This window comes from Helianthus annuus, chromosome 12 (genome assembly GCF_002127325.2).
Source record: "Helianthus annuus cultivar XRQ/B chromosome 12, HanXRQr2.0-SUNRISE, whole genome shotgun sequence".
In the NCBI taxonomy this organism is placed as follows: Eukaryota; Viridiplantae; Streptophyta; class Magnoliopsida; order Asterales; family Asteraceae; genus Helianthus; species Helianthus annuus.
The window spans coordinates 10,465,201-10,477,619 of record NC_035444.2 but is presented as its reverse complement, the minus strand read 5'-3'; the positions used below and the strand labels follow the sequence as shown (position 1 = coordinate 10,477,619).

At 41.3% G+C, this 12,419-nt stretch overlaps 1 protein-coding gene across 1 annotated transcript; it reads right to left on the bottom strand.

Moving 5' to 3' along the window:
* Positions 1 to 11,160: 11,160 nt before the first annotated feature.
* Positions 11,161 to 11,688, bottom strand: LOC110876437 (phospholipid scramblase 1-like). The gene has a single exon (XM_022124612.1). It carries the CDS (start codon positions 11,686 to 11,688, stop codon positions 11,161 to 11,163), a length of 528 nt encoding a protein of 175 aa, XP_021980304.1.
* Between the last annotated feature and the right edge of the window lie 731 nt (positions 11,689 to 12,419).

Genomic DNA, 12,419 nt, shown 5'->3' with positions numbered 1-12,419 from the left:
TTGTGCTATTATCAACTTATAAATTAGGATTTATGGTAAAAATACTGAATAAAATAAATATCCTTCTTTTTCTGCCAGTATGAAATTTGAAAGGAAATCTTAAAGGTAAAACCTAGCCTATGCGGCCAAGATGGTAAAACCTACTCAAGGGGTTCAGATTCTTATATTAGATTCTTCCCAATTCCCTTATCTAGCCTAATGATTTAGAAATCACGGCTTATATCATCCTATAAAATGATCATGTTATAAACATCCGCTGGTGATGAAGACCTACGGGCTAAGCTTATTGCCCAATAAGACAACGACAGTGGTGGTGTTTTGACCTCCTGTCTAAAATGTTGGACTAAGTCCAAACATAATAGTCTATATGATCAATGCGATCATGACTAATATCATCTAATACGATGATCTTATTATTTAAACGTCCTCTAGTGATGTTTCGCCTACAGGCTATAATATATTGTCCATTTGAGACATTGATGTTGTTATCTTTATGATTACTTGTCTGAGGTGGTGAGCCATGCTCAAACCAAATAGTCAAAATGATTAATGCAATCATGACTTATAACATCTAATAGGATGAACCCATTATAAACATCCATTTATAATGCTTCGTCTTCGGGCCATATCATATTGTCCACTTGTGACACAAACATTAAGATCTCTATGATCCCCAGTTAAAAGTAGTGAGCTGCGCTCAAGCCTAATAATCTATATGATCAATGCGATCCTGACTAGTATCATCAATATGATGATCATAAATTCATGATATTGACATCCCTAGTGATGAAATCCCTACGGGCTATACTTTACTCTATTTTCGATAAGACAAAATAGTGGCAATCCTTATGATCCCCTATTCAAAATGGTAGAATGATACCTAAACCTAATAGTCCATGCGATTGAAGTGATCATGGCTAATATCGGTAGATACGATAATTATAGATAGACATCCACGAGTGATGTTAATTGGTATTGCCTTCCTGTCAAGAGAATCGCCTGTCTAGACGATGACAGTTGTAGTCTATGACTCCCTGTCCAAAAAAATGAAGAACTGTGTTCAAGCCTTAAGACTCTTGATCTAATGAGGTTGCAACCTATGAATTGATGTCCTTGTGTCAAACCCACAATTTATACTACAAGTCACCTATGACTAGCCTCCATGCTTTAATACGTCGTTCGTGACAAGTTAACATATTAAATGTTAACATCACTGGTGACAGGTGTTAGTGCCATATCCTATAGACATCCTAGAGACAAGGCCATTTGTGCCACACCTAAATGTCATTACGACAAGGCCTTCGTGCCATATGATTACTTATATTCTTCAAGACTGGGCTTATTGCCATATCCTTCTACGTCCCTCGCGACAGTTTTCTGTGCCATTTATGTATATACATATATATAGCCAAGGCCATGTAAGGATAGCCTTTGAGCTATTCATGATCGTCCTTGTGGCAAAGACAGTTGTGATGTTAGGGTCCCCTGTCAAGAAGGTATTGGACACGCTCCAAACCTGGAGTGCTATTAATAGTCCTTTATGACCTAAGTTAAATATAATAGGTATGCATTCAAACAACATTCACTAAGAATGTTCAGAACAGAATGACCCATACGGCTTATGAATGCCGTGGCTAATCTAAGTCAGGTCATCAGAATGATGACTAATAATTGTTAAATCTTGGTGATTAGTACCAAGTTTCGAGTATGGAAAACTCGGATGAGGTAGACGACAGTCGCAATACTATTAATGCGACGAAAGTTAATAAAAACTACGAACGTAAACCTCAATATTAATGGAGTTAATCTCCTGGCTGTGGTTGACGCAGCAGTTGAAAGGACCATAGAAAGTTCATGAAACAATCCGTGGGCCGAATGCTCCTCGCTCTGAATTCCATTCAAAACTATATTCAATTGCTCGTGAGAAGAGCTTGGTTCACACTCCGTGTATGAGGGACGAACCAAAGGAGGAAGATAACTCCCATAAATCTAAGAAAGAAAGCGAATGCAGGCTTAATAAAAAGCAACGAAAGTTCAGTAAGAGCCTGTATGTAAGAATTGCTAGCAAAGACATTAGGGGCAGTGTCGAATAGAACCAAAACCCAGGCAGTATGACATCTGCTAAGGAACAGGTCATCATTTCCCCGGAATGTAGGGACCTGAAGAATACAGTCTATCACGACTGCGATGAGTAAGATCGTATTAGAGATAGATACCATAAAGCTGCCCGAGAAGGTGCAGCTAAGCCTGGAAAGGGCTAAAGAAAGAAATGCCTGAACTCACCTAATGAACGCCAAAAGGTAGTCTACGATGTCATCAAGTATGTTCATCATCCCTTACCAATGATAATTTCTGCTAAGTGTCCTGATTTAATACAGGCAATCATAAATCTTCATAAACCATAAGCTTAGCAAACTTTTATATTATCCGCAAGGTATAATTTACCAAGGGAACCAAATTAACCGATTCTTCTAATATCGGCAAGAAATCCTTCTGAAAAAAATCAAAAAGTACTCTTTCTTCGCATAGAGTACAACAACATATGTTATTTTAATTATTTTCTTCTTTCATTGTTTTTCTATCGCCTGCGAATGCCAAACTATGTTTGATAAAAGTACCATATGAGGATTGGCGTATTCTAGTGTGTCCCATAGATTATTTCCATGCCTGATCAGTATGGAAGTTTAATACATGGAACACCTGAGATATCCCAATGGTCATATTGTCCTAATATCGACTAGTAGTGTTCAAAGAAGATATCCAGAATGGTATTGCCCAAGTAAATGTTCCCGAATTGGAAATTCGTGGACTTATATGTGTCACTTGTTGGCACAAACAATAATGAATGAACTGGAGCCTGAGATATGAAAAATCTCTGTAGTCTCCCTGTCTCTAGATTATCTTCTCATAAGTTTTCCCTGCTTACCTCCTGGAAGGCAGGTAGAATTAATATTAACATCCCGCTGTGGGCTGGAGTATTACGAAAACTCCATACTGCTTATAGAACAATCAAAACCTTGATTAAGTAAGTTTTAAGACATAGGCTCATATAGCCTGATTCAATATCCTGAAGGTTTTATGTTATTAAATAAGAAAGACGGTTCATATTGCTTATATATTAATGACCGCAACCCTAATTAAGCAACAACTAAGAATTGCCATAAGATGCCCAGGATCTAAAGGCAAATTGTTGGTGGATAGGCCTGAAAAAGTCTGTAGCCGCTTATGTAGCCAAATGCTTGACTTGTACGCAAGTCAAAGCTGAGCATCAAAAGCCGTCTGGCATGCTACAACAGCCTAAACTTCCTGAATGGAAGTGGAAATGTGTAACAATGGATTTTATTACCAAGTTACCCAAAACGAGGAAAGGAAATGACACGATATGGGTTATAGTCGACAGACTGACTAGGTCAGCTCATTTCTTACCCATCAAGGAGACTTATAGCTCCGACATGTTAGCCCAGTTATACGTTGATAAGATCGTAGCCTTGCATGGCATGCCTGTGTCCATTATCTTTGATCGGGACACTAGAAACACGTCGTATTTCTGGAAGAGTTTCCGGCAAATATTTGGGCTCATGTTTGAATTCTAGTACGGCTTACCATCCTCGGACAGACGGTCAGAGAGAGCGTACTATTCAAACGTTAGAAAACATGCTACGTACATGTGCTATCGATTTGGGTGGTAATTGGGATAAGAACCTACCACTAATCGAATTCTCCTACGACAATAGCTACCATACCAGCATTAAGGCTGCGCCTTTCGAGGCATTATACGGTAGAAAGTGTAGAGCGCCCGTCTGTTGGGAGGAAGTCGGAGATGTCCAATTATCCGGGCCAGAGATAGTGTTCGAAACAATGAACAAGATTGTTCAGATTCGTGACCATCTCAAAGTTCCCGAAATAGGCAGAAGAATTACGCAGACCCAAAAGCGTAAAGCTTTTCACTTCGAGGTAGGTGAAAAGGTGCTACTAAAAGTATCACCCTGGAAGGGGGTGATTCGCTTCGGTAAGAAGGGCAAACTGAGCCCGAGATACATAGGACCTTTCGAGGTTATCAAACGTGTCGGATCAGTTGCCTATAAGCTAAACTTACCAGAAGGGCTCAATGGAATTCACAATGTGTTCCACATCTGCAATCTAAAGAAGTGCTTCGCTGATGAATCATTGGTGATCTCACACACAGATGTGCATATAGATGAGAGCTTAAAATTTTTGGAAAAACCTTTGCCGATTGAAGATCGACGGGTGAAGAAGCTTCGAAGGAAGCATGTACCGATAGTAAAGGTCAAATGGGATGCCCGTAGAGGTCCCGAATTCACGTGGGAAGTTGAAGCCACGATGAAAGGAAAAATACCCTTATTTGTTTGAGTAAATCTCGGGTCGAGATTTATTTTAAGGGGGTGAGGATGTAACACCTCGAAATTTTGGGTCCAATAATGTGTTAACACGTGTCATAAGTTTACACGTGGCATTAAATATTAAATAAAGGACTAAAGTTGACAAACCTTGAAAGTATGTAAATTCGAGGGTTATAAATGTCAACGAAGGGTAAATATACGGTATAGTAACCCTAAACGATGCTCGTACCTTCAGGCGAATAAATCATGGATCGTACGGAAGCGAAACGCGGAAGAAAGTGAGAGATTACAAGCTACAGGGGTTAACCGTGTCAACATGTTTAATTATACCTCTGAGTGGCCCTTTAACGCTCCCGAGGCTTTGTAACAGTATTATACGCTCACTAGAATATACTGTATAAATTCCGCGAAGTTCCGTTTTAAAACGAGAAAGATATGATCGAATTCGTATGAGAAGGGTTAAAAGCGTCAATAATGAAAGTTAAGGCTTTCTGAATAATTAATAAACAAACCGGGGACTTAATAACGCGGGTAAATATCACGAGGCCCCTAGTTGTAATTAACCGAGGGCCAAACCGCAAGGTTACCCCTTCAAACCCGAAAGGTCAGGTAAATCATTACGAAAGATTTCGTTATTAATTACCAGATTTTGTCATCATTACAAAAAGATTTAAAAATCCTGAAATTCTAACCTCAGGCGGCCCGCGTGAAGTTTTGGGTTAAGTTGAGGCGGGCCGCGAGCCTCCTCTTTTTCTCGCCTGATTTTTAAAAACTCAGGCGGCCCGTGTACAAAAGCATGGATTCTCCATGCGGGCCGCGTCAGGCGCCCAGATGCAGAAACATGTTTAAATAGCCTGTTCAGCGTTCTAAAAGACATTTAAAGCCTTTAAAGCCTTCCAAGAGGCCCCTAATTGACCCCTAAACACTAGGGACACATGTTGATGAGTTGTGGTGAGTGCTAGACCTTGTTGTCAAACAATTGTGGTGAGTGAATTCACTATAAAAGGCCACAAGTGTTCAAACAATCCCACACACCTTCATCTGCATTTGTGGAGCACTTCTGGAGCTCAAGCTTCCTCCCAAGTGATCTCTGGTCGTTCATAGGACCCTTGTAAGTATGCTCGACCTTTTCTTGTTGAGTTTTCGCTTAGTTATAGCCTAGAAGTCAAACCGTCGTAATTAACGGTTGACTTAAAGATTAATCACAATTGGTCCAGTGATTTGTTGAATCAAAGATAGTTATAAGTTGGTAATCATGTGGGCTATAAACCCTTAAAAGGGCACCCTCTGATTCCCACTCTATCTAGGTCGAATGTCGGGTCAAAGTTGTTTATAAAAAGTCAACAGAAGCTAGATTTTCGATTTAACGCATAAGTAACAATGTCGAAGGCGTATAACCTATTTTTTTCATTCATATAGCTTGATAATAACTTTAAGAACTAGTCTATGCTTGTTGATCCGACAATTTATTGTTTTGACCCGGTTCGGAACCGAAAGTCGCAAAAGTTTGACTTTTGCATTGACTTCAGTTCTGACCCGTTAAAGTTCGATTTAGATATGCCTTAGGACTCTCTTAGGACCAGGTTACATGATAGTATAAACCTCTGTAACCGGTTCGTGGTTTGTCCGAGTCTTTTACGCATTTCCGCTAATCACGTAAAAGTTGACCGTAACGCCCTTTATAAATTTAAACGAGATTTTCGGACATGTGAACGGATCATGACCTTGGTTACTGAATTCTAAACATGTCCCTAAAATTTCATGTCAATCCGAGGTCCAGAATAAGAGTTATGCCGATTAGCGCAAATTGCGAAACTTTAGTAATTAAATAGCGCAATTAGCATAACGCCTATCTAAACCCGGATTTCAACACCAAAACTTTTACTCGCTGATTTAAAATAATATTTTGGGATTTTTAAAGATTTTTAATTATTTTTACCTTGCTCATAACCTGCGGTTATGGCTACGGTTCGGTAAATACCGAATATGCCCTTTTCGGCCATAAATCGAGTTCTATAAGGTCTTTTGACCCGATTCCAGTTGCTACTGATTTCAAATAATAAATAAAGTATTTTAGACTTTATAAACTGATCGGGAAACTCAGATTCCCTGTAGAACTCTAAAACCTCCTTAATAATCTTTAAAAAAAAGACCGAAATACCCATACGGGGCATATTATTAAACTTAACTTGTTACGGGCATTATGGAAGGTATCCTACTGATGCCACAACCTCTTTAAGGCATATTGACTTAGGAAATAAGCGTAAGACTCTCACGGTTACCCGTTGCGCCTATTGCGCGCACGGTTCGGCTTATGTAACTGGTTTACATAATTTAGCCGAAACGGGTCAAACTATATTGTTTTAACCCCAAAATCCAGAGTATGATTTTTATACCCATATGAAACAAGTCTTCAAACTTGTTGGGTCAAAATCACACTCCATTCACGGTTTTCGCCTTTCACGCGATTAAACCGTAACAATTCTTTAAGGCTGACCGGTCTAAGCTTAGGCTTAATTAAAGACCCGTTAGCATTCTAATTGGTTATTTATACCATCGTTCCAGACTAGAGCCTTCCGGTAAATTGTACCTACGCTTACTTAAGTGAATACGGCTGAGTTATTATTCTTGCTATTTTAAGACAGGAGCTAGCTCAGGTAAATACTCTTAACTTATTTCCCTATACGGGCTTGGGATACGGTATAATAATACCACTTGGTCGGGTATTGAATATTTAATCGGATTGTGATTAAATTATTGAGGTAACCCGGTTTGATCTGTATTGTTTGAAATAAAAGCCTTTAGGGGTTAATGACCATGTCCCGGATATCCTGGACATCATTGTATTATAAAATGGTCACGTCTTATGCATGGGGTGTAGGCATACACCTGACAGTTGCATAAGGGAAACGGTATCTCACGCTCAGTGGGCCTATACTTGTGATGTGTCTATTAATCATGACTCGGTTTCTACATCGGGCCCTGAACGTACAACGAACATGTAAATCTGTATACAAGATCATAATTATGATTGTCTCAAGTTATAAAAGATTAATTTTGCCTCTGTGCATTTTAATCAAAGTGTCAAAATAATTTGTGCCTGGTGCATCTAAATCAATTTTCCTAAACTCTTTTGATTCACCTGTGGATCCTTTACTTTCCGTCGTAACGCTTGATATTATTTCATATCCGGAACGTAATATATTTTATCTTTTGCTTCCGCTGTGCATTCATATAATTGTGTGGTTTGACTATATTGTTGCCAACTACGTCACGGAAATCCCCCACCGGGCCCACCGGTGATATACGTGGAAATCGGGGTGTGACACAACTTTAGCGGGGTCCACTTGAATACCACGCTCACTGACCACGTGTCCAAGGAATTGGACTTCTCTCAACCAAAACTCACATTTGGAAAACTTTGCATACAACTTTTCTTGGTGAAGCAGCTTTAAAATACTGCGGAGGTGTTTCTCGTGATCAGCTTTACTCTTGGAATAAATGAGAATGTCGTCAATGAAGACGATGGCGAATTTATCCAAGTAAGGTTTGCAAACGCGATTCATGAGATCCATGAATGCGGCAGGTGCGTTTGTGAGCCCGAAAGGCATCACTAGGAACTCGTAATGACCATAACGAGTCCTAAACGCAGTTTTGTGAACGTCTTCTTCCTTAACCTTCAACTGATGATATCCCGACCTCAGATCTATTTTAGAGAAGTAGCTTGCCCCTTGAAGTTGATCGAATAGATCGTCGATCCTGGGTAGGGGATACATGTTCTTAATGGTAACCTTGTTGAGCTCTCGGTAGTCGATACATAGACGCATCGAACCATCTTTGTTCTTGACAAATAGAATCGGTGCTCCCCAAGGAGACGAACTAGGTCTAATGAAACCTTTAGCCAACAAATCATCTAACTGTGTTCTTAATTCCTTCATTTCCGTTGGTGCTAGCCTATATGGCGCTCTAGCAATCGGTGCAGATCCAGGAACGATATCGATTTTGAACTCTACTTGTCTGTCTGGTGGCAAACCAGGCAGTTCTTCTGGAAATACCTCAGGGTATTCGGATATGACAGGGATATCTTCAATCTTCGGCTTTTGTTCATCAATGGTTACCTGTGCCATATAGATGACACAGCCATTCTTCAAACATTGGGATGCCTTGAGCATAGACAACTGCTTAGGCAATCCATGACGAGTATCTCCCTGAATGGTGAGAGACTCACCAGATGGAGTCTTGATTATTACTTGCCTTCTACTGCATATGATCTGGGCTTGGTTATGCGATAACCAATCCATACCCAATACTACATCGAAACCGGCTAATTTGAAGGGTAGCAAGGATAGAGGAAAAGAGTGGTTCCTAATGGATATAGCACATCCATCTAACACAGTCGAGACTGTTTCTAAGGTACCATCTGCTAATTCTACCTCATACTTAGCACTAAGGGCTTTAACAGGCAATCCTATAAGCTCACAGAACTTACTATCCACAAAAGATTTATCTGCGCCAGAATCAAATAATACTCTTGCGAAAACGTCATTAATGAGAAACGTACCAGTTATGACGTTATCGTTCTGGATGGCCTCTTGAACATTCATTTGAAAGACCCTAGCACTGGTCTTCTTTCCTTCCTCAGCCTTCTTAGCATCCTTTGGGCAGTTAGTCTTGATGTGCCCCTTCTCGTTGCAACTAAAACATGTTGCATCCTTTATCCTCTTGCATTCAAGAGTCCGATGCTTAGAGGACTTGCATATCCCACACTTTTTAGACTGGGATCTTTGTTCAAACCTGCACCTCCCAAAATGGTGCTTTTGACAGGTTTTGCACTTGGGCCTATCGCCCGACCGATTCTCATTCCTCCTGGCCTCAGAGCCCTTCTCACCGTCACGGTTTCCCCTATGCCTCTTGTTTGATCTATGAGATTTATCATCTTCCCGTTTCCTCTTGTCAGATTCTGAACTTTTTAGAGCTCTCTGTCTTGCTGCGTCCTGAGTGAGAGACAGAGATAAGTGGGTGACAGATCGAAACGTAACTGGTCGCGAGGCCTTCACACTGGCCTTGATTTCGGGGGCCAAACCCCCAATAAAACGCGCGATCCTTTTCGGTACAGGGGTTACCAGGTAAGGTACTAGTCTGGATAAGGTGTTAAAACTGGTGAGGTATGCTTGACAATCAAGGTTCTTCATAACCAAGGATAAGAATTCAGATTCAATACGCTCAACCTCATGCTGAGGGCAGTAATTTTCCTTGATAAGAGCAACAAACTACTCCCATGACATACTATACAGGGTAGCCTTTCCAGAAGCCTGGATCAATGCTCCCCGCCAAGCCAAAGCCTCACCTTTGAAGGACTGTGATGCAAACTTCACCATATCCCTCTCAGCACATCCACTGATGTCTACCACCGTCTCAATCTCATCAAGCCATGTCATACAATCAACTGCCCCTTTCTCCCCTGTAAACTCTCGAGGTTTACATGACACAACGTACTTATACGTGCAGCCTTTAGCACGTGGGGTTTCATCAACCACAAGCTTTTTGGGGTGAACACTGTTTTCATTAGAGGAATGACGATCCTCATCTTTCTTTGGTTTGGAAGAAGTAGGTGGCGGCTTGTTGCGAACCTCAGAATGATTCCTTGGTTTCGCATGCGGTGCAGACAGGGTTCTACTGCGGGTTTCACTATATTCACTGTACTGCCGCGCTAAGGCTTTTTCAACGGCTTCATTTACAATTGCTTTTAATTCGGCACTGGTCACTAGGAACTTTGCATCATCACGGTTCTCAACCGGATGGCTATTGGCTTCCTCTGATCTGGTCATGTAGCTTCAACACTACATATAATTAATAGACAAGGTTTTACTTAAAGGCTATTTTATAGTATTTTATGTTTCATTAACCAAGGTTTTAAATTGCCATTTTAGGTTAATTTATTAAAACATCAGGATGTTATTATCCTATAATACTTTAATTATTAGCACATAAGGCCTAGTCACAAGGACAATTAAGATATTTCAATAACCAAGATTTTTACAATATCTAGGTGTTTTAGGTCGAATCATAGTCCTATACCATCAATTAACAGGGAGTCATGAGCTACCACTGTCCTTAGTCACGGAGGACATTTAATTATTGCCCTCAGGCACTTCACTTTCAAAGAAGTGGTTAAATAAATTAAGGGAATTTAGAAATTAACCCAATATACATGGCCTGTGTGACTTTACTGATTCACAGTTTGCCAAGAGCATTAACATTCTAGATGTTAATAATTGGAATCTATTATGTGGGTTATACCATCTTGGCCAGGTTTGCATAACACAAGGGCTAGGTTTTACCTCTAAGATTCTTTTGTAATCAGCGCAGAATAGTCCTATATTGAGATGTTAATTATGGATCTTAATCTAATTATGGAACTACCATCTTGGCTTTGATTTATAAGCTAGGTCTAGGTTCTCTTTAGACTTTACCAGTTAATTATAACGGCAGATCCTTTAAATTTTTCATTTATTTTCATAATTTAAGCATGCAATTAATAAAAATGAAACTTAACTTAAACATCTCACACATAGTTTTAAGATAGTACAACAATTGCCCAAACGGGACTTCTACAAAATAAATAAAAATGCCCACGCAGGGGCGGGAAACAAGAACAAACCCACGCAGGGGTTAACTAACCAAACTTGCTCACGCAGGAGCGGAATACAAACAACAACAAGCTCACGCAGGAGCTGAATACTGGAATAACAAGTCCACGCAGGGACTGAATGATAACATAAATAAACAACAAGGGTTTTCAATGACCCCTTCTCTTCAACTTTCCCTTAAGCAAGTCCGACAATCCTTTGAAGAAACCTTGCCGCTCTCTGCGGTCTTCACAAACTTCTTGCTCGACTTGGTTCAACCTCTCTAGGACTTCCTGCTGAATCGGTGGCTGAGGCGGCTGATACACCGGCGGAGGAGGTGGCTGATGCTGGTACCCATAAGTCGGGTAACCAGTAGTCCATGGCCCTCCATATGGTCCTTCAGGATGAAGGGCATTGTAATCCCGAGCTACTTGGTATGGATCTACCTCTGCATAACCGTAGTTGTAGTTGTAGTGGGTGAGCGCCGGCTGCTCAAATGGGTTGTATGCCGCTGACCCAGCATACGCAGGAATCGGGTTATCGAAATCCAAAGGTGGTACCACAGGTACTGAGTTGACATCTGGAAGAGGGCTTGACGGACCACCATTATATGGGTCTTCTTCCTCCTGAAGTGGAGGATAATGGCTGTCACTAGATGGATGGGGAGTAGCAATCCGAACTCCACCTCGCACGGACATCCGTGCATTCGACCTTCTTCGCCTCGGTGGCTCCGGAGGCGGCTGCTGCACTACTGGCGGTGGTGGCGGTGGCGTGACTGCCACAAACTGTTGACCCACTGAAGGATCCTGTTGCTGCTCATGATGCGAGTGCTCGGACGGGGTGAAATACCAATCGTACTGGTTGAACTTCTCCATAAAGCTGTCTGGTCCGCGGTACGGCGATCCATGAAAGGATGACCCATCTGATATTTCAATAGGATGATTCGGTGTCCCTGATGCAGGTTCCACGGGGTCGGTGTCCTCATCCATGTCGTTCTCCTCTGGAAAGTGGTCTCCCGGTCCGAGTGGGTTGAAACCCACGGGTTCAGGCAAAAGGTTAGCCGGGTTAAACCGGCTTTGGAAAACGGGTGTTGGGCTGCCAAAAGAATGGTGAGAATTGGATCTTTGGAGAGGTATAAAAGCTGGTGGCTGGTTATTGGGCTCGTTTTCAAAATTGGGCCCAAATGAATGTTGGTACGATGGAGAGGAGCTAAGGGATACTGATCGCCTTCCGGGTTCGACATAGAGCCTCCATGGCTCTTGCGGACTGGTGCTCATGGTGATGGAAGGAGTTCGTCGATGCGATGGCCCGACCTCGTGATCGTGTCCTGACACGGGTCCTTTGCCTCTACCGCGAAGAAATCTGGGTGGCATGATGACCTGCATAAAATATTTAGATAACAGCAATGTAATAAAAGACTCAAAAATAA